The 27,927-nt window shown below is 42.3% G+C and overlaps 1 protein-coding gene across 2 annotated transcripts in view; it reads left to right on the forward strand.

Annotated features, from left to right (window-relative positions):
* KDM5A (lysine demethylase 5A) overlaps positions 1-27,927 on the forward strand; it is a 331,505-nt gene that overhangs the window by 284,971 nt on the left and 18,607 nt on the right. For both annotated transcript variants that reach the window (XM_029599940.1, XM_029599941.1), the window contains 2 exons: positions 15,171-15,330; positions 24,148-24,368. In XM_029599940.1, coding sequence (XP_029455800.1) covers positions 15,171-15,330; positions 24,148-24,368 — 381 coding nt within the window. The remainder of the gene's footprint in view (positions 1-15,170; positions 15,331-24,147; positions 24,369-27,927) is intronic.

A 27,927-nucleotide genomic window follows, 5' to 3' on the forward strand; every position in this document is an offset into this window, starting at 1 on the left:
GAACCAAACCGCACTCCTAGAATCTCGTGACAATGATGAATTGCAAGCAAAAGGGATTCCAACTGTAAAATAAATAAGAGAGGCGACAAAGGACACCCCTGTCTGGTGCCCCTGGACACCTCAAAGGGTTCAGACTGTGCCCCATTGGCTATGATAACGGCTCTGGGATCTGTGTACAATAACCGCACTGCTTGAAGAAAGAAACCATCAAACCCCATCTTATGTAAGATACCAAATAGATATCGCCTTTCCCCCCTATCGAATGCCTTTTCAGCATCAAAACGTATGGCTAAATAGGGGACATCCATTTGACGACATATAGTCATAGCAGTCAAAACCTGTCGAATATTAGCGAGCGCATAGCACTTGCGAACAAACCCCACCTGATGGTCCCTGACCAAACCGGGCAAAATGGTAGCCAATCTATCTGCCAATATCTTAGCTAATAGTTTGTGGTCAAGGTTTAAGAGCGATATCGGGCGATAAGACTCAGGTAAAAGCGGTTCCTTGCTGGCCTTAGGTATAAGAGTAATTTGAGCCAAATTTTCCCGAGCAGGAAAAGAACCACGAGTAATCATTTCGGAAAACCCCGCAGCCAAGGGACCTGGCACTTGGTCTACTAATAATTTAAAGAATTCTGTGGTATATCCATTCGGGCCTGGAGCTTTAAAAACGCGCGCACTGCTAATAACTCATTTTCCGTTATGGGCTGATTGAGCCTCTCCTTTTGATCTGTATTTAAACACGGTAGAGAAACCTCAGAGCAGAACTGTTCACAAAGGTCATCACTCCCCCCCCTCGGAGGCATAAAAATCCCAAAATCCCCGCAAAATAGAGGGAGTGTCCTGTCAAGAAACTCTTTAAAAAAAAAAAAAAAGTTCTTCCTTTCATGAATGAATTGATTGGGTAGCCCATAAACTGATAGACACACCAGCAGGCTTGCTGACACCTTGAAATATTTGTATGCCTAATCTTAGATTGATCTTGAAACTATAGTGTTTCTTGTTTCCCTCTTTTTTAATGAGATCAGTTCAAGGAAACCCACCATGGAGTCTTGGGGTATGGGTCTCATTGGAAATGGAGGAGGGGCAGACCAACCCTGAAGAAACAGAAACAATGGCTGTTGCAGAGGAGCCTGACAGAGGCATCACAAAGAGGCCTTAAAAGGCCATGATAAAGACCAGAACAGAAATAGAACCTGTAATAGTAGAAAAGGAAGAAATACAGGTCATGGAACAAGAAAAAATAAGTCCTGAGGAAGGAGTGAAATTTTCCCTGGGGCCTCAGCAGTTCCCCAAGGAGTATAAGCCAGTCCTCTTGGAAAGAGTCCCAGAAATAATCTGCTTTGGGGAGGAGAAATGGAACTCTGAGCTTCAGTGTGGGGACACTAGGCAAAGAACACAGTGGGTAGTTGTGAAAGTTGGGGCACTTTTAAAGTATCCGTAATGGGAAGAGAACGTGGAGACCCTATAGCCCTTACCCCAAGTTTACTGGGCAAGAGGTTCAGAGAATTTCATAGAAAACATATAAAGCTAAAGATAATGTCAGATGCCAAAGGCCTGGTTTTGTCTTGGCCCCACAATGAGAAAGACAAGTCACCTCCCTGTAAGATATTCAAGGTGGGTAAGGACACTCGCCCTAACAAGACCAAGCTGAGGGGGAGGAGGGAATGTATCTCTTAAAAAAAAAAAAAAAAGTTCTGGACCAGGCATCTGGTCCAGAACAGACAGGGGAACAGACAGGCCCTGCTCCAGGAAAAGGCAGCTCCTGACACATGTGTGTCCTTAAGGTAAATGCTGAATGGGAATATTGTTGAAAGTAAGCTATGTTAAAACATTTGCTTGTGAAGAATAAAGTTTTAAGTGAGATGACCAGAGTCCAGAGTGTCTCTATCCTCTGGAAAGCTACAGACCACTTGTGCTGACCCACTCATTCCCCAGAAGCATGGGTGAAAGTAAATGGGGTTAGATTTCCTCTTTTTAAAGGACTCAGTAGGGGTGACCTTTGTCTAACTTATTTATTTTATTTGTTTTAACTGTGGAACCACTGGCAGAAAAAGTTAGAGGGCAAGGGGTAGGAAAAGAGGACTAGAATACATCATAATTCGTGGTTGACATGTTTACTTTTCTGTCTTTTCCTATTTTAATTCAAGAGCTTCACAAATAAAGTAGCTGGCTTCAAAGTACCGTATTTTTTGCTCCATAAGATGCACCTGACCATAAGACACACCTAGGATTCAGAGGGGGGAAAATTTAAAAAAAAAAAAATTTGTGCTAAACCGGCTCTGTTCCTGGAATTCTGTGCGTCTTATGGAGCAAATTAGGGGAGTGCATAGCTTTTTTTTTTTTTTTCTCTCCATTTTGTTTTCGGGTCTGGGGAGGGCCATTTCGGTCCACTCCCCAGATCAGAAAACTTTTCTTTCTCTGGGAACCCCCCCAACCCTTTAAATTAATTAACAACCCCCCACCCTCCTGACCCACCTCCAAGACCTGCCAAATTAATTTACTACAACCCCCCACCCTCCTGACCCCCCCAAGACCTGCCAAAAGTCCATGGTGGTCCAGCGGGGGTCCAGGAGCGGTCCGGGAGCAATCTCCTGGGCTTGGGCCATCAGCTGCCAGTAAACAAAATGGCGCCGACGGCCCTTTGCCCTCACTATGTCACTGAGGCCGACTAATGGCAGCGGTCGGCCCCAGTGACATAGTAAGGGCAAAGGACTGTCGGCGCCATTTTGATTACTGGCAGCCGATGGCCCTTTGCCCTTACTATGTCACAGGGACTACCGCTGCCATTGGTCGGCCCCAGTGACATAGTAAGGGCAAAGGGCCGTTGGCGCCATTTTGATTACTGGCAGCCGACAGCCCAAGTCCAGGAGATCGCGCCCGGACCGTTCCTGGACCCCCGCTGGACCACCAGGGACTTTTGGCAGGTCTTGGGGGGGGGTGTCAGGAGGGTGGGGAGTTGTAGTAAATTAAGTTGGTAGGTCTTGGGGGAGTCAGGAGGGTGGGGGGGGGGTTTGTTAGATTTTTAGCTTTATATTCGCTCCATAAGATGCACATACATTTTCCCCCCACTTTGGGGGGGGGGGGGAAGTGCGTCTTATGGAGCGAAAAATATGGTAAATATGAGGAAGTCAGAGGTATTGAATATTACAGTCCTTGAACTGGTTAATCTGAAAACAAGTTTCCTATTTAAATGGGCCATGGATGTTCTGCAGTATTTGAGTGTTAAAATAACTACAGTTTGAAAGATTTATTATAGGCCAAATATTTGCCCTTAATAAACTGGCTGTCAAAGGATTTAGGGAACTGGGCTAACTGAATCTTTTAGGTTTGGTAGTGCAGCTAGTGTGAAAATGAATGTTTTACCTCGCTTTTGTCATCTTTTTTCAAACAATACTGAAAACAGTGGTATAGAAATTTTTAGAAGTCGTCTGCTTCAGTGATAAAATGTGCCATTTATTATTGATATTGATGTGCTGAATTCAAATATGACAATTAAACCAGCTGATTGGCTACTGTTTTCATGATATTTAAGTTTTTACATGTTATGTGTCAATTGCGTAGATAATGCATAGTAGTTTTAATCATAAATTGTAAACTTACATCTTTTTGTGTATTTATGGTTGCATAATATTTCACCTGTCCTGTTTATATAACACTTTACAAAATAAATCAGCAAAAGGATTATAGAAATAAAATTTACAAGGAAACAAAAGGTCAAAAACTATTGGGCCGGATTTTTAAAAGGTTACACGCGCCGGGCCTATTTTAAAAAGGCCCGGCGACGCACGTAAAGCCCCGGGCCGCGCGTAAGTCCCGGGCCTTGCATAAAGTGGAGAGGGGCGGGGCTGGAGGCTTCGGGCACAGTGGCCATTTGTTGCTATGCTTGGGATCGCGTGCTGGCAGTCGGCTGGCGTGCACAACTTCAGCCCCAGGGCTGAAGTAAGATTTGCAACAATAAAAACAAATCAACAAAGGTAGTGGGGAAGGGAAGGCAGCGCGGCTCGGAGCAGACTCAGCACGCACAAGGTGCACAATTGTGTGCAGCCCCTTGCGCGCTCCAACCCTGGATTTTATAACGTGCACGCATGTTATAAATTGACAAGGTGATAGTTAAAGCCAGAAGATTGCTGGGCTACATAGAGAGAGGAACAACCAGTAAGAAAAAGGAGGTGATAATGCCCTTGGACAGATCCTTGGTGAGGCCTCACTTGGAGTACTGTGTTCAGTTCTAGAGTCCATATCTCAAAAGGGTCAAAGACAGGATGGAGGCAGTCCAGAGAAGAGCGACCAGAATGCTGTGGGGTCTGTATGAGAATACCAATGAGGAGAGGCTGAAGGATCTGAAAAGAGAGTTGCCAGGGAGATATGATACAGACTTTCATTTACTTGAAAGGTTTTAATGATGCTCATTTTCTTGAAAGGTTTTAATGATGCTCATTTACTGTTGGAAAAAAGGTTTTAATGATGCTCCAACCTTTTCTGTTGGAACGAAATCAGGAGAACTAGGGGTCACAAAATGAAACTCCAGAGAGGACAACTCAGAACCAATGTCAGGAAATATTTCTTCACAGAGAGGGTGGTAGATGCCTGGAATGCCCTTCCAGAGGAGGTGGTGAAGACTAAAACAGTGAAAGAATTCAAAGGGGTTTGGGATAAACACTGTGGATCCCTAAAAACTAGAGGATGGAAATGAAGAAAAGAGCGCATGGGGTAACTTGCTGGTGCGGCAGTTACTACCCTTAACCAATAAGCCTTCATACTATTAATGCAGCTCTATCATTGCTCTCTGCTTCAACTGGGAAAAGGGGAATGGGATTCAGACAGCAACCAATGAAGGTCCCGACTTTTATAGTCTGGGGAAACAAGCATGGGGGAAACTTGCTAGTGCGGTAGTTACTACCTTTAACCAATAAGCCTGATACTTTTGATGTAACTTCAATATTTGTTCTCTACTTCAATGGCAGGGGGTAACAGAGAATTGGATTCATATAGTAACCGAGGACCCTGACTTTTAGTTTGGGAAATTGATAAGCATTAGTGTAATCTCATGGCATGACAAATACTACCATAAGCTTGCTGGGCAGACTGGATGGACTGGTTGGTCCTTTTCTGCTGTCATTTCTATGTTTCTATGGGTTTGACTACTATGTCACAGAAGGTCTCTTCTATGAACCTCTATCTGCCTCAACTCCTCCAAATTTGCTACAGACTTATAAGCCAGGAGGTCATTGCATCAAGTGCACACATACAACCACTCACCAACTGAATGAGTTCAAATTAAAAGCAGAGTCCATAAAGCAACTATTTTTTACCGATAGAATTGTTTTTTATAGTCAAATATTTTGCTTCTTCCTCTGATGATGATGATGATAATATTTCGTTTCATAATTGTGATACTGAAGATTTGGGAAATGTTTCTGTAAGAAAATTGAAAAGGTAATTGATTCATTTTTTTCATCAACAGCGGTACAATTAAGGGAACTTAATTTAAACTATGAATGTTATGTAGGGTGTGACCTTTTTTGGATAATAGTCTGAGAACTGTTATGCACACACCTGTTTTGACTTTACTAGATTATTGCAATAAGTTACATGCAATACGTACAGAACTCTGCTGCTCACATAATTACAGGGGTCCCAATCCAAGAGCATATCACAACAGTACTTGCAGAGTTACACTGACTTCCTGTTAAATGGCGGATTACGTTTCAAATTTTAGTTCTTGCTTTTAAAGGAATTAATGGTTTAGTCTCTCCAACCTTCAATGCAGCCTTGAAATTTTTCCAGCCTACTTGTAGTCTAAGGTTGGCCTCTCAGGGTTTACTATACATATACCATCTTTTAAACAAATCAGATTGGATGAGGCCCGTGAGCATATATTTTATGCTCAAGGGACGCTTCTTTGAAATACATTGGTAAAAGAAATTAAAGATGAAGGTGTCTTATTAAAATTTTGCAAGATGGTAATAGTGCATTTATTTCAACAAGCTTTCTTTTAGACAATGTTCTATTCTGTGATCTTATTGTATTTAAAGTAGAGGGTAATGTGATAATATGATAATGTAATAAAGCATTTTAAGCAGAGGGCAATGTGATAATGTGTTCTGTTTTTCTAAGTTATTTATATTGGTCCTATGTTTTTATGGATTTTATTGCTTTTGTTGATTTTATTTCTGTCCATTTGTTTTTAATTATTTATTTTTATATTTTATTTGTATTATGTATTTAATTGGAAAATTATATGAATGTTTTTTGTAAACCACTTAACAGTGTTGATAGGCAGTATTTAAATTTAATAAATAAATAATCATATATGTGGCACTCAGTGTGAAAGACTGCAAGGCCACCATTTCACTGCTGAACTGCTGACTGTATATTAATATTGTCAATTTTCTAGTTAATTAAAATTGCTAAGGGAGTAGAGATACTTAATCTAATCTATGTTTACATTTTTTTGGTGTTTTTAATGTTAGTTTGGCAATGACCTGCAAGGGGACAGCAGTTAATCTTTTGATAGGGAAAGGATTCTTCCTTGTTTTATCTAAATCCCTGATTGATTCTTTTTGTAAAAAATGTTCCTCTTGTTTTGTTAACTGTATTAACAGCTTATAAATCAAAGAATGTGTCTGGAGTGGGTGGGAGGGAGCAAGAAAAGACACTAAAATTAACCCATCTGTCTCTATTAAATCAAACACAGACAAGATATCAGTTTACCCCACAATCTCTTTTCTCTCCCAAGCTTTAGGTCACAAACTTTCTCAGCAAAACAATACTTACAGATCCTCTTCTGTTTACCAGCAAAATCACTTTCTGTTCCGAGTACTCCCTTTGGGATTCAATGTCCCGGTAAATTTCCTAGAATGGCCAAGTTAGAACCCTGACTTCACTACAATTGAAAATCTGTGGCATAATCTGAAGATTGCTTTCCATCAGTGTTCCCAAAGGAACTTGACCGAGCTTGAACAGTTTTGTAGAGAAGGGTCTCATATTGTACAAAGTTGATGGAGACATATCCCAACAGTCACAGCTGTTACTGCTGCCAAAGGTGCTTCCACCAAGTATTGCCTCTGGGGTGGAAGCAGTTTAGGCCTTGATATTTATCTTTGTTATCTGAAATAGAGCCATCACAGAGAAGCAAAAACTATTACTTTTAAGGCTTTCACATACAAGGTATTCTTTTACACTGGTATTCACTGGGTACAGAAGAATGTAAGTGCTATGCTGGGTTAAGGCCAATGATACATTGAACCCAGCATCCTGTCTTTGGGGCCCAAACTGAATAACTTGGAAGTACCCAGGAAATCCACTAGGGAGATTTATTCTCTGTTGCTTGCTCCCTCCCACAAGTTTAGTGTTAGTGATCCACACAGCTACCTGGCTGCTAATGGTTAATGAACCTATCCTCCAAAATTTGTCCAGCCTTTTTTAAATCCAGTTACAATATTAGCCATAAGAACATAAGAAACTGACATATTTGGTCAGACCAAGGGTCCATCAAGCCCAGCATCCTGTTTCCAACAGAGGCCAAACTGGGCCACAAGATCCTGGCAATTACCCAAACACTAAGAAGATCCCATGCTACTGATGCAATTAATAGCAGTGGCTGTTCTCTAAGTAAACTTGATTAATAGCAGTTAATGGACTTCTCTTCCATGAAATTATCAAAACCCTTTTTAAACCCAGCTATGCTAACTGCACTAACCACATCCTCTGGCAACAAATTCCAGAGCGATAGACAAGGGCAATGGAAAAATAATTTTCTCCGATTAGTTTTAAATGTGCTCCTTCTTCATGGAGTGCCCCCTAGTCCTTCTATTATCTGAAATAGTAAATAACTGATTCACATTTACCCGTTCTAGACCTCTCATGATTTTAAAGACCTCTATCATATCCCCCCTCAGCCATCTCTTCTCCAAGCTGAACAGCCCTAATCTCTTTAGCCTTTCCTCATAGGGGAGCTGTTCCATCCCCTTTATCATTTTGGTCGCCCTTCTCTGTATCTTCTCCATCGCATCTGTCTTTTTTGAGATGCAGCGACCAGAATTGTACACAGTACTCAAGGTGTGATCTCAACATGGAGCGATACAGAGGCAATATGACATTTTCTGTTTTATTAACCATTCTCTTCCTAATAATTCCTAACATTCTGTTTGCTTTTTTGACTACCGCAGCACTCTGAGCTGACAATCACATTCTCTGGTAATAAATTCCACAGATTGTGTGTTGCATGAAAAAATATTGTGGTAAATTAAATCAAGTACCAGTTAATTTCCTGGTTTATCTTCCTAATCCTATTACTGTTTGAAAGGGTAAATAACTATTCCTTATCAACTTGTTCAATACCACTCATGATTTGATAAATTTCTATCATTTCTGTTGTATCCCGTTTTCATCTCATTTCCAAGTTGAAGAGCCCTAATCTGTTAAACCTTTCTTCATAAGGAATCAGTTCCATTCCATTTAGCCATTTTTGTTGCTCTACTCTGTACCTTTTTTAGTTCTGCTATAATTTTTTTGAGATGTCGAGATAGATATTGAGCCACTGTGCGAGTCTCAGATAGTTAGCCGGATAAACTTATCCAGCTAACTTACCCATATATTCAGCTATACGGCTGCACTGCTGAATATATCCAGCTGTCAAAGTTAATTGGATAAGGTCATCTAGCCAACTTTAGGACAGCCCTGTGGGCTGACCAGACTCTGAATATCCAAGTTAAATGGATAACTTATTCGGCTAAGTCAGCCCCTCCATGGCTCGCTCCACCCACCACTTAGCCGGCTAACTATTTAGCTAGGTAACTAGCTATTCAGCTAAGTGATGGCCATTCAGCGGGGCTGGATATTCAGTTGCCACTACATAGCCAGATGTCTAATTTATCTTGCTAAGTAGTGCTGAATATCGCCCTCATGGTAACCAGAACTGTCCTGTAATTGCTTGTACTCTTAGATTACTGCAGTTTTGTACATTGTACCAGGATCTACCCCTGTAGGCCCTTCAGTTGGTACAGAATGCTATTGCTAGAGTACTGTCAGGAACACACCTAAGGTTTACCCCAGTCTGAAAATCCCTTCCTTTAATAACAGTAGCATGGTGAATCAAATTTAAGATTCTAACTTTAACACAGAAAGCCTGTGTGGTGAGATCCCAGTTTGGATGAGTGCTTTATTGAAAATCTACACGCTATCAATGCCCTTAAGATCTGCTGGGCATAATCTAGAAGTTCCATCAGTGCAATTGGCGCTTTTGAAGAAACACACCGATGTTTGCAGTTAGTAGGATCACAGTTATAGAAAGCTCTTTTGAATGATATAAGGGCAGCTGAGTGTACTTTGACATTCAGAAAGAAGCTGAAAGCCCTCTTCTTTAAGGAAACATTTAATTAAGAAGCTGATGGGTTTTGAGACTAGGTATTCTACCTCTTTATCTGTGTAAATGGACTCAGTTTAACACCTTGAGGTGATTTATAGTCCATAGACTGTTAGCAGTCAGGCCTGCTCAATGCAGAGCTTAAGAGGTAATACGTTTATGGTCATCTGTCATCATATGTTTTGTATTGTATCCTATTTTGTTGTTTTGCTGTTCTCACAACTGTTATATATGATTTTGTTGTTTGCTGCTGAGAATATAGGATTATGTGGGTTATCAATATTTTAAAACAAGCAAACTGTACAGTTACTCTAGTTGTAAAAATGTGGTTGGAGAGGCACTGTAATACGGTTTTGAAGGGATTCTAAAATTTCTCTAGGACTTACTTGCCAGGGATGAAGTGCACTTACCATGTACTCTTGTCAGGCCTTTCCCCAGCCAAAGAATTTATTTTTGGAGAGGGGGTCATGGTGAGTGTACACCCCCACCTCATGTAGTTCTGTTACTTCAGTCCTCCAGTGTCAATGCAGACCTCTGTCTCCCTTTCTCCCTTGTCCATCTACCTCAGCCTTCTCACTCACCTGCTTCAGTCCCTACAGCTTTCTCTCTTCTCCCAAACTGTGAAAAGGCCAAAGATGCCATCTCCTTTCTCTCCTGCTGTGGCCCTGATCAGCCAAAGACTTGATCTTCTTCTTGGACACTACTGGGGGTAAAGTCTCCACTCCTTCCTCTTTCTCCTACCAGGGTTCCTGATAAAGCTGAGGATGCCATTGCTTTGTCTGCTGAGAAAATCCACTCGACGTAGGCAAGCAGACAAGTGGATTTCCTAAATCCAGTGATTGTTTTCTGTTTCTTTCCAAATAATTCCTAACATATTCTTTACTTTTTTGAACAATTCAACACACTGAGAGGGCAATATTCAGTAAACCAGTGAGCAGAGAAGTTATCTGGCTAAAGTTAGCTGGATAACGTGTCCTAGATATTCAGCAGATAAAACATCCTCCTGAATATCCCCAATTACAAATTATCCTTTGAATAGCAACATGGGTAGCTTATGCGTTCAGTGTTGCTAACATAGCAACAGAGAAAACGCTGGCTGGTATCGCAGTAACAGCATATTGTGATCCCGGCAGAAGACTGAGAATTTAAAAGATTAGGAGAGTTAAGGGTGGGGGGTGGGAGGTGTGGAGTAGGGGGAGGCACAGGAAGTTTGAAACTTGGAAATTTTTGTGGAACCAGGGAGAGGGGGTAAGGGGTAGGCTGACCGTGGACCACTTGCATTTATGGGAAATTGATATCAGAGGGGTTTGGGGGGGATAGAATCTCAATTGATTAGGGCCTTTGTTTTGCTGCTTGGGTCAGGAGGCTTGTGAGATACTTTTTTCTTTTTGTGAGATACTTTTTTCTTTTTAAGTCTGTACTTAATTGGCTATATTATTTTGAATATAGCTGGTTAAGTCTAAAGTTACCCGGCCACATAAGGCTTGATAACTTAGGGTCCTATTTACTAAGTTTTTTTCCCACAGACACAGAGTGGGAGAAAACCTTTAGTAAACAGGGAGCCTATTTAGCTAAATATGCTGAAAATCGGTTGTTAGCCAGATAATGTAGGCCCCCCTCCCCCATCAGTAAGCCTGTTTATTTTAAAATCTGGCTAAAATGTAATAAGTGCTCCAATGTTCAAATATTTTATTTATTTATTTATTTGGGTGTTTTATATGCCGTCGTTCCAAAAGAAGATCACAACAGTTTACAAAATCAGTATTTATATTCTTGGTCAACTTTCACATTCTGGTTCTACATTCATTCAGCATTGCAGCAAAATACATATTCTAGTGTGACTGTAAATACAAATTCTAATTCTGGTGTTGAGGCTGTCTTAACTGTCCGATGTTAGTGACGTCATGGAGGGGCGGGTCTAATGATCGCAGCACTTACATTGCTGCTTCTTTCCAGTTCCAGGAGAAGATCAAGAAACAGGTTATGTTTCAGGCGAAATTTCCCAGGCTCCTTTGGTACCACCGGCAAGGGCAACAAGACTATCCCCTGGAATGGAGACGCCACAAAAGGACCTGCGATTCTCCCCAACTTAATTTCCCCCCGCAATGTGTCCATAATCACATGTGCCAGTTTCTGAACTGAAGGACAATTTTGTCCGCCCCCCCCCCCCCCCCATCCCAACAGGCCCCAAGAAAGGGATCCGGAAACCATACTCAAACCCACGAAACAAAAGAAGGGCAACCTCTACCTTTGGATACGCCTCAAGCCAGGGTAACAAAGCAGCAACCCGAATCGGCATGAGGGCCCGAAAGAAACTCTCACTTAGATGCCCCTTTCGCAGGAGCCCTTCCGAGAGCGCCATTGCTTGCCCGCATAGGACACTTGGAGACTGGATGACCAGCTCCACAACCCGAACACACGTGCTGGAATTTACAATCTGGGAAGTTGCAAGTGGAACGGTTAAAGCACCAGCACACATCAAGGGGTCTGGTCCCCACTCAAAAGGGCCGCCCGCCCGATCCACTATCTACCCTACCCGCATTACCAGCTGAAGAGGAAGAGACCTTGGTATTCATCTGAGTCAACCACAACTCCATGTCCTGTGGCCTTACGGCATAAATTTATTCTCTTCCATCCGGTCATGAATACGCTCATCATAATTGAGCGAAGACCACCCCTCGTATTCTCTACTGGCAGCCAGAATAGCATCGGCATAAGCCAATAGAGGCCCGTATTGTGAAGGATCATGACGCCTGACAACACTAGCCAAATGCAGATAGTATCTGATCCAATTAAGAACATTACTTGCCACCTTCTTTTGAGTCCCTGGGAAATGCTCAACACTTCCCTTCTTCTTTTCCCTCCTCCTACCTCTATGGCCTTCCAATAATTGAAAAATATCAATATACTTCTGCTGCCTTATTTTCTTCCTAAGGTACATCCTAAGGTACATCCTCTGACAATTTGGAGGTAACCAGTGCAGGGACCCTTCTATCAGCCCCTTTATCACCTGACACCCCCCCCCCCACACACACACACACACACCACCTGAAGAGCCAGAAGAGAAAGAAGAAGAGGACGATGAGGAATCAGAAGAGCTGGACTTATTCCACCTTTTAACCTCTGAAGAATCACCTGACGTACCCTTAGCGACAGTAGACTCTCCTACCACACCACCACCAATGGACAAACTCCCAACCATAGTCACCGAAACAGATTGAGATGAGGCCTCGTGCCCTCTACCAGGATCCCCAGGCAACTCACCCTGCTACTCAGCACTTGGGTCGACTTCTCTCGGAGTCAAGATCGAAGACTAGCTGTATTGGCTGCTGCAGACACAGGGTCATTCTGCGATTCTTCCTGCCGCAAAGGACCTGGACCATCCAATGACTCATGAAGGATGTACCTGCGGAAGAACAGAAACAGCCAAAACAGCAGGCCCAAAAGACCCTGGCCTCCTGCAGACCCCCAGGAAACCTCAGAGAAAGGGCCCCCAACCCAATGAGTAACTAGAAGTAGCCCGCCAAGGACCCTGACCTGTAGAGCCCGAAGTAGCTCCACCAACGTCAAAACTGGATGGCCAAAATCATGTAGGGCTACCCCAGCTCCCCCCACCCAGAGAAGGAAACCTCCCCTGAAGACAAGGCCCCAACCAAGGTGCCAAGGGACCTTCCCCCCCCCCCCAACAGGAAAATATGGGCCCCAATTATCCCATAAACCCCTAAAATTAGCCACCAGACCACCGGCCCCCAACCCCCAGTCATCAGGAAAGCTGGCACCCATAAAAGATTCCATAGAGACCTCAGCACCAGGACGCAAAGCCCCCCAAACACTATGCCCACCCCACTCTGACCACAAACTACCCAGATCCCCTAACACAGAGTCCATGCCACGGCCCACACCCATCTCATAGGCTCGCCCCCCCCCCTCCCCCCCCAGGAGCAGCAACTAAAGTACCCCCTGCTTCAGCACCGGACAGCTCTGGCTGACCTGCAGCAGCAGAGGCAGCCGCAGACAACCGAAGATCAGACTTACTGCATGAAGGAAAAAGAGCAGGCCCGTGAACAGTCCACACCGTGACAGGAGTTGTGGCCTTCTCACCAGAAAGGGATCCCGGGAGGTGTCAACGCGCACTCCAACTTCCCAGGTCACCCTGGGAACCAGCGCACTCAACAGCTGGCAGCACAGGCAAAACAGACTCTCCCCGGCTAACAGCTAAAGGGCGCACTTACCACCAGGAGCTCAGAAACACTAATAGGACCCGAGACACGTCCACCGCCACAAGCCACTGCCGTCAAAACCTGCAGACTGCCTCTCGACTTGAGGACCACCTCAGCCGCCATCGCTGCCTCCTCTGATTCCATCAGAATGACAGGAAAACTGCCAGGGAAACGCCAATATGCAAACAGCAGAAAGGGATACAAACCACACAGCCCCTGCCTAACGGACTGGAATAAACTAATCACCACCAACCCCCCTCACCCCCCCAAAGCAGGCCTGCTCACGAAGTGAGCCCGGTACCATATTACTACGGGCAAACAGGTACGAAAACCAGCCTGCCCATCCATTCATAAATTAATTTTTTTTTAGGTAGTATTCTATCAGCTGGAAGCTGTACAAGTGAGATCTTGTGAGGGGCATTAACTCTGAGAGCATCCTTTGTGAGCCATTTTACTCTGTATGAAGTTGGACTCCTGTTAACGTTTGAAATGCATGCATATCTTTAACAACACAGATACAGCCACAAAGTGAAACATGTGACGAGTCCTGTCTAAGAACCAGTGGCACAGAGTGTACTTGAGGGCAGTAGCTGTCATTTTAGGAGCAGCACATGGGAACTCTCTTCATGGTGGGATGGGAGTGCCTCTGCAGCATTCCAGCCCTGGTCAGCTTGAGCTGGTCTGGTAATCAGATCTAGAAATTTGCACTAAAGACAACATATTGCTCAGCTGAACAAGCAATATAGATCTTAATAGCAGCAAAATTGTCTGTATTGTCACTAAATCTCCTATTTCCCTTAGTGAGGAGTGCTGTCTGATGTCATTACTTCACTGCTGCAAGCATAAACTATATTTCCAGCAGCAGTAAGATGTTTTCAAGGTAAGCTAGCTTCAAAATGTGCATCAGTCTGAATCATAGTATTTACCTGAGGATTACTCTCATTTGACCAGACAATCGTCCACCTTGAATTTTGAGTATGAAGGTCTCCTTTTAACGGCTGAAGTAGTACATTTTGGGTTGTTTTTTTTTTTTTTTTTTTAACTGGTTCTCATCGGCTTTCTTGGATGCTTTTTGTAGTAGTAAAAACATCTCTAATAGCCTATGTGAATTGCACTTTGGCTCAGCAAACATGCCTTTCTACAAATCTCTCCTTTAACAGATAAAGAAGTTCTCTTGTGCAACCTTTACTAATTATCTCGAATCCACCTTCACTGAGTAAAAAAAATACCACCTTGTTCATCTAGGTCACTACTCCTATGAGTCTGATTCTGGCCTGACAATTCATGATTACCATTTTCTTTATGTAATGTAATGTTTTACAGTATGTATGCATGACATTTTAGATCCTTCTGCCCGAAGGCCTAAATGATTCTGCAGGATGCTATTATCATAGTTAGTCTGCTCTTCTCTTTTATTGCTAGCTGCATACCTTTTATACCCTCCTGCCTCTCACTGTCCGGATTATGAAAGACTGTGTTCCAGTATGGAATTAGTGTACTGGCTAATACTATGTGCTAAAATGGCTGTAACCTGATAGAGTTTTTCTCTTTTTCTTCTTTCCATGTTGCCCCATGCAGGATAATGCCAGTGTGAAATCCTCCAGCAGCCTGGAGCCCAACCTCTTCTGTGATGAGGAGATCCCCATAAAGTCTGAAGAGGTGGTGACGCACATGTGGAGTGCACCTTCATTCTGTGCAGAACACGCATATTCATCTGCTTCCAAGAGTTGTTCTCAAGGTACCACCTTTCTCTATCACTGAGGTGGGGGCTAGAGATGAAGTGGATGATATATCAGTTTGTCTTCCCTACTTTGGAGGAGCCATTGAGTGTTAATTTGTGAACCTCATTTTGGAGAGATATAAAACACACTGCATCATCATTGCACATAATTTTGCTTTTAGTGTAGCTATTTTGTTTAGATGAGAACCGCAGAACAAAGCTTTCTTTCTCTGATCAGTGATAATCAGAATCCTGTGTTTAGCATGTTAGCTTGTTGGGGTGGAAATGATTGTGACGCCTCATAATCTATATTGGGATTTAACAAAGGTAAAACAGAAGGAAAAATGCCCTCTCCTGCTTTCATCTTCGAATCCCCCTCTCCTCATCACTGTAAGGCTGTCATTCTAAAGTGACTCTGAGCCCTTGCTGGCCTGAACATTGGGTGGGCTCCGTCTCCTAGTTGCACCCTTAGCATTGTTCATTAACCGATAAAAGCAATCACTACAGTGCCAGCTGTCTTTCTGGCCCACCTGCCCTCCATCCTCTGAGACACATCCAGGCCCAAATGACTGAAGAAGGATTACCAGAGAAAATGTTTTTTAAGCATAAATATGGTGAATAATAGACGTAAAAAAAAAATTTTGAATTCTTTTGTCGTGATTGCTGTTGTTAAAATGTAACAGTCGTCCCAAAGAAAATATTGAACATTTGCATTTTGAGTTTGGTATATGATCAAGTAGGGAGAAGCATGAGAGTATGGGATAACATAGTAAATGGTGAAGGAAAAAAAACCAAATTGGACTATCCAGACTGCCCCCCAGTTGTGGTGATTCCACTTTTGGTAGATAAGTATACAAATTTCCTCACTTGACCCAAAACCCAATACCAACTGCTACCCCCATGGCATTTGCTTGAACCTTCAACTCCTTTCCTACTGCTGTCATGCGTATCAGTCCCAAGTATGCCCAGAATCTGTTAAAGTCCTACTGTCCATCACCTCCCCTGGTAGGCTGTTTCAGCCTTTATCTTCCTCTGATTCTTGAAACCAACACTAAATCCAATACACAGCTTCCCTTCCATGTCTTACTACCTAGCTTTCTAATAATCCACACAGCTGCCAAAACCAACAAAGTCATAACGTAGTAATGACTGCAGAAAAAGATCAAATGATCATTCCAGTCTGCCCAGCAAGCTTCTTATGGTAGTAACTGCAACTCCATGCAGGTTACCCTCATGTTTCTGTTAAGGGTAATAACTGCCGCTTTGTGCAGGTTAACCCCCAGCCTTATGTTAAGGGTAGTAATTTTACAAATCAAACCAAGCAACTGTCAAACTCATAACAAAATCACTGCTAGCAACATTCTTACAGGGTGGGCAACCTTCCTTATGATTCATGCAATGCTGCTGCTTGAATGTGATTTTCTTTTGGGCTTGGCCGTAGAAGCAGTCCTGTGCAAAATATATGGCTTCTCCATGCCATTGAAGTTTGCTTTATTGTCAGGGTTATTCCAGTGCCGCCTTGGTAGTCATTAAGAATAAGAGTCACATTACTCTCATGGTTTTTAATATAAGGAATACCCTCATACCAGGGCCAGTGCACACTTCCGCCTACCGGCGTCTTTTACCTTTATGTACCACCGCCACTCTGGCTGCCCAATATCAAATAATCATAGGGTAACCTCTATTTTATTTAAAACCATGATGTACTGCCGCACACTTCTTAGCAGTTCAATTCATTTTTCATGTTTTTTGTATATTTTTTATGTTTTTTTTCAAAATATCTTATTTACTTATTTATCTTTCAATGACGCTTACAAGTCTAGATATTTTTCTTTTTTTTGAGAATATCTTGTTAACGTATTTATTTTTCAATGACGCTAAAGGTCCCAGAATCTCATTTGCTCTCTTTCATTTCAACTTATAACTTGAAAAGTGCAATATCTTTTGAAAGAAATATTTGTATCTGGCACTTATCTTATTCTTTAGAGGCAATGCTCTGCCTATTCATTGGAGCCGAAGTTTCAATGCTCTGCAAGGATAGCCCAGAGACAATGCTCTGGTTGCCCAGAAACAATGCTCTGCCAATTTGCTGGAGCCCAAGTTTCAATGCTGGCGTTTTCACAATGAAATTAGCGCGGCAGTTGTGAAAACGCCAGCATTGAAACTTGGGCTCCAGCAAATTGGCAGAGCATTGTCTCTGGGCTATCCTTGCAGAGCATTGAAACTTCGGCTCCAATGAATAGGCAGAGCATTGCCTCTAAAGAATAAGATAAGTGCCAGATACAAATATTTCTTTCAAAAGATATTGCACTTTTCAAGTTATAAGTTGAAATGAAAGAGAGCAAATGAGATTCTGGGACCTTTAGCGTCATTGAAAAATAAATACGTTAACAAGATATTCTCAAAAAAAAGAAAAATATCTAGACTTGTAAGCGTCATTGAAAGATAAATAAGTAAATAAGATATTTTGAAAAAAAACATAAAAAATATACAAAAAACATGAAAAATGAATTGAACTGCTAAGAAGTGTGCGGCAGTACATCATGGTTTTAAATAAAATAGAGGTTACCCTATGATTATTTGATATTGGGCAGCCAGAGTGGTGGTGGTACATAAAGGTAAAAGACGCCGGTAGGCGGAAGTGTGCACTGGCCCTGGTATGAGGGTATTCCTTATATTAAAAACCATGAGAGTAATGTGACTCTTATTCTTAATGATATCATTTTGTCACATTGGTGCCAGTTTTTTTTCAATTTTGAGCCTTGGTAGTCATAGCACTGATGTTAGGGTTGCAGCCAATGCTCTCTCTTAAGCTGTGTGGGAGTCCACTGCTCACATTCCAACCGCAGGGTGTGCTGCAGCCTTCTTGCAGTTTGAATGTGCAGGGTAGGTAAGTCCCATGCGATTTCCATGGGATCCTCCTGCTTGACGTTTAAATGTAGGAGGGTTGTAGCATGCCCCATGGTTATAACATGAGCAGTGGACTCCCAAGTAGCTTAGAGTGAACACTGATTGTAACCATCACTGCTCAGATTAGCCTTTGGCCACGTCCATGGCATGTGGGGCTGCTGCTGTTCCTTCACTTTTTGCGAGTAAGCATCCTCTTTGTTTATCCCATAAAGTTTATTACTATTTTAGTGTACAGCACCCCTTTTGGGAGGCATTTCACACATTCACTACCCTTTCTATGAAACGAAATATTTCCTGAGTCAACTTCTGTGGTGCTTCATATCATGATCCCTAGTTCTACAACTTCTTTTCCACTGAAAAATGTTTACTTCTTGTCAGTTAATATTTTTCAGGTATTTAAATGTCTCTATAATATCCCAACTGTCTCTCCTCTCCTCTACATATTTAGTTCCTTAAGTCATTTCATATAACTTTTGGTGCAGACCTTGCTTCATTTTGATTGCTTTTCTCTGGACTGCAACTTCTACAAAGGCATTATTGTCTCTTTTTTCTGCTAAGTAAGCCTCTGCCTATGCACCCTAACATCTCTCTGGCTGTGGCCATTGCCTTATCACACTGTTTCACTACCTTGAGATCATCAGATACTATCATGCTAAGGTCTGATCAATACAAATCAACTTTTCAACTCCCATCATGCATTGCTCCCTCAGATTTCTGCACCACAAATGCATGACTGCAGTGCTTTGCATTGAATCATTACTGTCGAGCATTCAAATCCACCTCAAACTATCTTTGATCTCTTCTCTTTCTGTTTACTCCCCCAGGAGTGTCCTTCGTTTTGCAGATCTTGGTGTAATCTGCAAAAAGGCACACTTGTCCTTATAATCTGTCTGCAATATGGCTCATAAAGATATTGCAATATCACATACCCAGAGAGATCACACATATATTCAAATTATCAAAAATTTTTATTAGAAATCACAAGGTGTTTTCCCTATCTAGACATTTAAAATCTGAACTCACACACTCATTCATCAATCACACTTCATATAAAAACATCTACATACACAGATAATGTTCACTGGTTAATTAATTACAATTGATTATAATCAGTATAACAACATGTCATATTATTTTTATATATATCCAAACCCTTCTCTTATTTATCCAATTGATTATAATCATATAGCAATATCGCACATGTAATGCTATTTGAACAGGACTGATGCCTGAGGTGCTCCAGTAATCACTTTGCTCAGAGTAAATTCCTTTTACCACTACCTTCTGTAATCCAGTCTATTCCCAGGTTGCTCAGTTTATTAATGAGTCTCTCAAGTGGGATAGTATCAAAAGCTTTGCTGAATTCTAAGTCAACCATATCCAGCACACATCTTTGATCTAATTCTGTAGTTATTGAGTCAAAAAAAATAATGAGATTTGTTTGACAACATCTGTCTCTGGTAAAAACACGCTGCCTCAAATCTTTCAACCCACTGGATTATAGATAGCTCATTTGAGTAGAGCTTCCATTAATTTAAGGTAAGACTAACTGGCCTGTAGTTTCCAACCTCCTCTGTTACCACTTTTATAAAGAAGGACCATATCTTCGCTTTAGTCTTGTGGGGCCACTCCTGTCTACAAAGAGCTATTGAACGGGTCCTTCAGCAGATCCACCAGAACTTCTCTTAGCTCCCTTGATATCCATTTGGCCCCATGGATTTGTTTATTTTCATATTTTCTAGTTCCACATTAACAGTCTTCAGTAAATGGAGTCATATCTCACATATACCTTTACCAACAAGCAACAGATCTTCTCCAAACCATTCTTCAGTGAATACCAAACAGAAATATTTGTTTAGCATGTCTTCTTTTTCCTAGTCTCTCTCCACACATTGCTTCTTGTTTCCTTGCAATCTTAAAACTCCATCTCTAGCCCTCCTCTTTTCACTTACATATCAGAAAAAAGTATTGTCATTTTGCTTTACCTCTTCAGCAATCTTTTCTTCCACTTGTGCTTTTTTGCCATCCTGAGTTTTGTCCTCTCTTTTAGCTTTACCAGATATTCTTCTCTCTACTTTTTCAGCGCTAAACTTTTTGCCCTTACGTTTTCAGCCACCTCTTTGGGGAACCATTCCGATTTCCTTTTTCCTTTTGTTTACTTTCTTGATATGAGGCTTAGTTGCCATTACTATCGCTACTGCTAGTTCAACCCACTGTTCTTCCATTCACCTATCTCCTCCCATCTTGCCACTGCCTCCTTAAGGTACTTCCCAATTTCACCAAAGTCAGTATTAAAAACTCACCTTCCACTTAGGTTGGATTGTAACATAGTAAATAATAACCAATTGACCCATCTAGTCTGCAGTGGAAGTCATCTGATTAAAAAAAATTGCATCAGCTGTTAGTATTTATTTACTCACGCAAGCACAGTGTGAACACTATAAGAGAGGGAAATAGTATCTTAACTATTCACCCAACCATACATTAAACTAGACTGGAGACAATATCATAGGCAAAATGCTCACAACCAGTTCTCGATCTGCTGTCTCTCGCCCTCAATGGGCCGCAGGCAGTAATCAGCCTGTGAGCTCAAATGGTTTTTTTATTTACTGACATATTCATAGAAACAGAGAAAAATGACAGCAGAAAAAGACTGTATGGCCCATCTAATCTGCCCATCCAATTTATCTAGCCTTTACAATTCCCATCACTCCCTCAGAGATCCCATGCTTTCTTAAATTCAATACAGTTTTTTGCCTCCATGACCTCTGCTTGGCCATTCTGTGCATGCACTACTCTTTCTGTAAAGGAATATTTCCTAAGATTACTCCTGAATCTACCTTCCTTTCACCCTCATCCCATGACCCCTTGTTCTAAGCTTCTTGCCTTTCTTCTAGGGTGTACGTGTTTAGATCTTTAAGTGTATTCCCATATACTTTAGAACAAAGACCACTGATCATTTTTGTAGCCACTCTCTGGACAGACTCCAACCGGTTTATATCCTTTTGAAGGGGCAATCTCCAGAATTGTACATAGTATTCCAAATGGGGTCTCACCAGAGACCTATACAGGGGTAGTATCACCTCCCTTTTTCTGCTGACCATTCCTTTCCCTATGCAGCCAAGAATCTCTCCGACTTTTACCATCGCTTTATCCATCTGTTTGGCCACCTTTAAGATCATCAGATACAGTCACTCCCAGAACCCACTCTTTTTGTGCTTAGAAGAATTTTGCCTCCAACTCTGTACTTTTCCCTTGGGTTTTTGCATTAAATCTTAGCTACCAGCCTCTAGACCAGTGATGGTGAACTACAGTCCTCAAGTGCCACAAACAGGCTAGGTTTTCAGGATATGCACAATGAATATGCTTGAGATAGATTTGCATACACTAGAGGCAGGTGCTTACAAATCTTTCTCTTGCATATTCGCTGTAGATATCCTGAAAACCTGGCCTGTTTTGGCACTCAATGGACTGGAGCCTGCCATCACTGCTCTAGTCCATTCCTCAAGCTTCATTAGATCCCTCCTCATGTTTTCCACACCTTCCTGGCTGTCTACCCTGTTGCAAATTTTGGTGCCATCGGCAAAAAGACAAACCTTTCCCGACAATCCTTCTGTTATGTTGCTTATGAAAATGTTGAAAAGAACAGGTCCTAGGACTGATCCATGAGGCACACCACTAGTAATCATACCTGGGAGCTCTCTGGATCTGTACCGGAGACTCCAGAATTCTGAACAAATCACTGGATCTCTGGGCCAACACCCGAAAACTCCAGCTGCCCTGCTACAGAAGGCTGGAAGAAAAAGGGCCTGGAGCAGCGCGGGCTCGAAGAAGGAGCATCGGCACTTGTTCCCCCTGGAAGACGATGTGAAGCACAGAGCTGCACGGCAGGAGCAAGACCAGCAGGAGTCTTGCCCTTGTGAAACAAGAATCTGTTGCGGCCGCACACCAAAAATGAAACCAGGGCAGAGTGTGCTCAAAGCTGGAGGAGGAGGAGGAAGTGGAGTGCTTGTCCCGCAGGCCTGAGGAAATGAGGATCGAGAAGAGAAATTGAGAGTGCATGTATATGTGGAAGAGGCTGAGAAATGAATGAATGTGTATGTGTGAGCGTGTGGAAGAGGAAGAGAAGTGAGTGAGTGTGTGTGTGAGTGTACATGTATGTATGTGGAAGAGAGAGAGAGAAGTGAGTGTGTGTGTGTGTGTTTGTGTGTATGAAAAAGGGAAGAAGTGGGTCCATGTATGTATGAGTGCATGTATGTGTATGGAAGAAGGAGAGAAGTGAGTATGCGAGAATGAGCATGTTTGTGTGTGAGTGAGCAAGTAAGTGTGCTAGTGTGAAACAAAGTTTGCGAGCATGCTGCTACTACCCCACCCACCATGGCAATCTCAGGGTGACAGGAAAACAGAAGTTCCCAGGTATGCTAGTAATGCCCTCCCCTTCAGAGTAAATTCCATTTATCACTACCTTTGTCACTTACCACTCAGTCATTTTAGGTTTCATACCAAGGGCACTCAATTTATAAGTTTCCTGTGTGGAACCGTGTCAAAGATCTTACCGAAATCCTAGAACAGATAAGATGGCCTTATCTAATGATTGCAGTTGCTGAAACAATCATCCTAAGCCCCAAAGTAAAGTTACATGCAAAATAGTAAGTGCTAATTAGTAAGCCCTGCAGATGCTAGCTGGAACAACATGGGACTCTGTACCAGGTTTTCTCTCTTGCTTGCTAGTATTTGATTTGCTTCTTTTACAGTAACTCTTTAGACAGTAGACTTCACCTTCACACAGGTTTATGGTACATTTGTTTTCTCTGTGTATCTGCAGAAGATGGCAGCCCATCTCTCATGCACATAAGACAAAAATGTATTTTTATAAAACGGTATATAAATGCCTTTAAATAAATAAATAAATTTACAGCAAGAAAACCGTTTCAGTTACTGGTTTACTTTAGGCAGTAGCCTTTCCTACCAGTTCTAGGACCTTCTTTGGTTAAGTTCTCCAGTTAGGTTTCCTGGCTCTCCTTAGCTAGGCTTGCTTCTCTGTGGCTCAGGTCTATAGTTAGCTTGGCCTTGACTCCATTCACTCCTTGCTTCAGAACTCCTAGGCTTCTTCCTGTCTGCCTCCAGGCTGTCACACTTCCTACTTCTTCCCAGTACTTTTTAAACTGTAGAACTCCCCCAGTGAGTCAGCAGATTTCTGTTTAAGGTGGATCAATCTAATTTCTCTTAAGGGTATCTTCCCCTACCCCTTTTACAGCTTCCTGTAAGTAACCAGAATTTTCAATTTTGTAAACTGACTTTTAATGTGGCAGGCCTAATTTGTAGTAAGAAGGGAGAACAAACCATGCCCGGTTTTGAAATTCTGTTCAACTTCCTCCCTTTTAAAACTGATCTATCCCTTTATCGGGTTGAGTCCATTTTCTAACAGGGTAAATGCCAAGCTTGGTCCACTTTCAGCATATAATCGTGCTTCTGCATGGATGGCTTTATCCACTGCCCTAGCACGCACTAGCCTAGTGTTAAAAAGTGGTGAAAAAGCATTGATTCAGATAGGTAAGACATTTTGCATATAAATCATAATAATTGCAAAAACGTAGTGCTGTATTACAATAAAAAATAATTTCAGCATGTATAAATACAATGTACAAACATTTACAGAATCAAACCAGACTTTCATTAAAATGACATTTCAATGAGTAATTTGTATTAAACTAGATCTATATCTGTTTATAGATATAGATTAAAAAAATAATTGAAGGGGCGTTTCTTCTGCAATTGTCATCAGTCAGCATTGAAAAACATTCAACATTTTCTTTTCATTCCACTGATACATGGGGTTGAAAGTTGTATAGACGCTTGTATAAATAACTGAGCAAAGATATGTTTAAGTTCTTTTGAAAAGCCTCTCCTTTTCCTACCCTAAAGGTTCAGGAACTCCCAGGAAGCAACCCAGAAAGACACCACTGGTTCCTCGCAGCCTGGAGCCTCCTGTTCTTGAGCTGTCTCCTGGAGCCAAGGCCCAACTGGAGCAGCTCATGATGGTCGGGGACTTGTTAGAGGTGTCTTTAGATGAGACACAGCACATTTGGCGGATATTACAAGCCACTCACCCTCCGTCAGAGGACAGATTCCTTCATATTATGGAGGTATGGCATTACTCCTTATGTATTCAGCATAACAACTTGTTCAAAATGGCTCTCGAGGGTGACATTGAGACCTGCGGTTTGTATCAGTTTTATCTAATACAGAGCAGATGCAACCTGTCAGACGGTAGGTCAGAGATACACAGCCAACCTTAAAGTTTCATTTTACTGTGTGATTTTCACCAGAAAGCTTTGTTTTCCTTAAAACAATCTAAATTTTAAGTTGTAGTTTCCTACAAGTGATTAAAGATCACATCAGACCTTTTGAACTAAGATAAAAATGTTCATTGGTTCTGCGACAATTGGACGTCTTTATTTTAAAAACGTATATCTCTCTCCAGCCGCAGCTCTGGAACTAATATATTCTGACTTTGCTCCAGAAAACACAGAATGAGAGAATAATTCCATAGAATGGCCTTTTCTACATTGACACCGCAAAGTTTCCCTATTGTAAAGAGGGTGAAAAGTTGATGTATGATGATATTTTCTGTGTGTGCATCATCTGGGAATTGAACATATTTAAAACATGTGTTTGAATCCTGCTGTCATGTGCTAGGGGGAGCCTGTACTCTGACTGCTTAAGCTCCTTTTTAGCTGGAATTTACAGAAGGTTCTCCTGTGTACCTTGTCCCTCTATCTTAGTTTGTGGGCATTATTTTTCTTCATATCTGACCTGTGTGAAGCATATTTCTTATTTTCATTTATTCTTGAGTTTTGTTCAGATCTTCTGTTTATTATAAATCTTTCTTGCACTGCTTTTCTGCTCAGTTGCTATCAGCTTTATCACCTTTAAATATGCTTATTGGAAACTTTCTTGGCTGCAGTATATTTAATGCAGCTTTAAAGAATGGCACCTATAAGTAGGTAATTTCTCTTTCCTGATGAATTTAGGTGCTGGGCACATTCATTCACAAATTTATCTAAACACCACCATTCATGGGCCTCAACCTGTGATTGCAGGAACCTCCTTGGTTAAAAATGAATTTCTTTCTCTGTGGACAAACAGCACAAGTAGCCATACAAGATGGGTGGTGATATACAACGGCACCAAATCTGTCATTTCTCTCTCATCTCAGAGCTTTTCAGTTTGCTTTGAGCATGTGCAACAAAACCCACGCTGCTGTTGCTTTATGATCCTTCCTCGGTATTTTTTCATCTGTTTATGTGAATGGTCAGACTTCTCTCTCACAGGTTGTCACTGCTTTTTCTTGTCAGGAAAATGTCCTCAAAGACTGCATCTGAGAAAAGAAAGAGCCCTTTTAAATCTTGCATAGAATGTGACAAGAAAATGGCTATGGCAGATCTACATGATATTTGCCTCTGATATCTAGGTTCAAAACATTACAGCGCAAACTGTGGCAGAATATCCCCATGGGCCATAGCATTCTGAAACCATAGACTTAAATATGAGTGTCAAGCTCAACAGAAAAAAGGTCAGAGAGGCATTGAGAAATATTACCATCTAATTCCTCTTCAGAAAAATCGCAAGAAAATCGAAGAATCGAAACTCAGCTACCTTGGACCATAATGGCTCCTCAGCATGGAAGTGTCATTGTGCAGAAGGGTCAAACAGTAGTGTCTCCAGTTCAGAAGTACCATGACACAGAATCTTTGGTGCCAAAATACCACGGCACAGAGAAATCAGCCCCAAGACATTATGACACTGACCATTTGGTGCCAAATATAGCATATTCATCTTCACAACATTAATCATAGGGATTCCAAGAGTAAGAGAAAATCTGCATAAAAGAGGTTGTATTCTGATCTTGACAAAAAAGACAAAACCTCAAGCAATGGTTTTACTTCACCTCTGGTTTTACAGCTGGAAAACCACCTGGATGTGAAGATTCAGTATTACTACCACCAATGCTGGAAATGTATTCTTTAGCCCAAAAGCTCTGGACAGATTTCTTTAAAAAATATATGAAAGGACTACCAAATAAAGAAGACTTTATTCAGACTCCAATTCTGCAAAAATTTAGAGAAAAACTTAAAGCTGGAGAGACCCAGCAAGAAGGAAACAGCTGTTGCTCACTGTGAGACTGTCTTTAGGCGGGTGGAAAGAGTGCCGCAGATCCTTAGCATGCTTGGTGCCTTAAAAGACCCATTGGCCTACAGTGTAAGTGAGAGACCTGGCAAGAAGGAAACAGCTGCTGCTTCCCATGAGACTGACTCCAGATGACTGGAAAGAGTATCGTGAATCACCAGCTGATGCCATCAGAATGCCCGGTGCTATAAAAGACTTTTGGCTTATAACGCACAGTCTACGGCATGTGCCCCTTGGGGAGCCCAGCAGGGAATCAAGCAGATTCCTGAATCCATCTTTGGTGATTTGTAATTTCCCTCTTCCTAGGTTTGGCAAGTGGTTACCCTTGGCTAGCAAGAAGAGGACGGGACAAAATTTGGCATCTCCTGCGGTGACTTCGGTGACTGTTCCAGGTCCCTTAGACTCTTGGGTAGTTAAAAGCCAACCAAGTGTCACCTCCAAGCAATGTTTGTTTTCCTAGCATGTAGCAGATGGACTCGGGACCAGTGGGTATAGTATACTCCTGATAGCAGTTGGAGACGGATCAGATTTCAATCTGACGTCAGCCCTAGTACATATTTATTTATTTATTTATTAACTTTTTATTTACCGACATTCGTGAAACACATCATGCCGGTTTACAAAGAACTCAGGCGGGAAATACAATAAAACAATATAACAATATAACATTAATAACAGAAACAAAATTCAGAATACAAAATGAACCAAAGGAGCAATAACAGAAGGGGGGAGGAAGGGGGAGGGAGAGGTGGGGGAGGATAGGCAGGGGGGCAGGGCATGGGGATATAGTACATATACCCCTGCAGGAAGTGCAGCTCTTCAGTATTTTCCGTCTCCATAGCAGTTAGGGACTCTATGCACGCTCGCCCAGCGTTAGAGTAATTTTACCAAAGAAAACCAAATTAAGAAGAAATCTTACCTCTACAGATGAGCCCCGCTCTCCTGCGGTGACACCTATTGGGTCCCTCCCCTAGTTGAGAATTCCCAAGGTGATTTCCGCGAACCCTCGGAGGTAAGCCTCTGTCCGGCGGCCGACCCTTGGCAGGGACCTAGCCCCCAACATCGGGTGAGGCTGAGAGGCAGCAGGTGCAACTTCGAGCGTGGCAGTGAAGGTATTTCCCCTCTTCCCCCGCAGCCGGAGACCACCCGGAACGAAACCAAGAAGCGCCAAGACAAGGTAAGGTAGAAATCTATTTAAAAGTCTCCGGTCTCCAAAGCTCGAAGAGTCGCACAGGTCGCCAGCCGGGACCAGTGCCACCGGGTTGATCTGCCCTAGCAGGGCTAGACCCCAGTCAGATCCGAGAGTCCTCCCACGTGGAGACCCTCCAAGGTGGTCGCCATATTGTCCGCGTGGTCGCCATCACCATTTTGATCTGTTCGCCGCCCTGTCCACCGTTTCGATCCGTGCGCACAGAGGCGAGCCGTGCGCACAACGTCGCGCGCCCAAGTACCATGTGCACAAGCGACGCGCATAGCCACGTGCTTACTGTGCCGGGCGCATAACTCCGATTTGTG

Source organism: Rhinatrema bivittatum, chromosome 4, assembly GCF_901001135.1.
Source record: "Rhinatrema bivittatum chromosome 4, aRhiBiv1.1, whole genome shotgun sequence".
NCBI lineage: Eukaryota > Metazoa > Chordata > Amphibia > Gymnophiona > Rhinatrematidae > Rhinatrema > Rhinatrema bivittatum.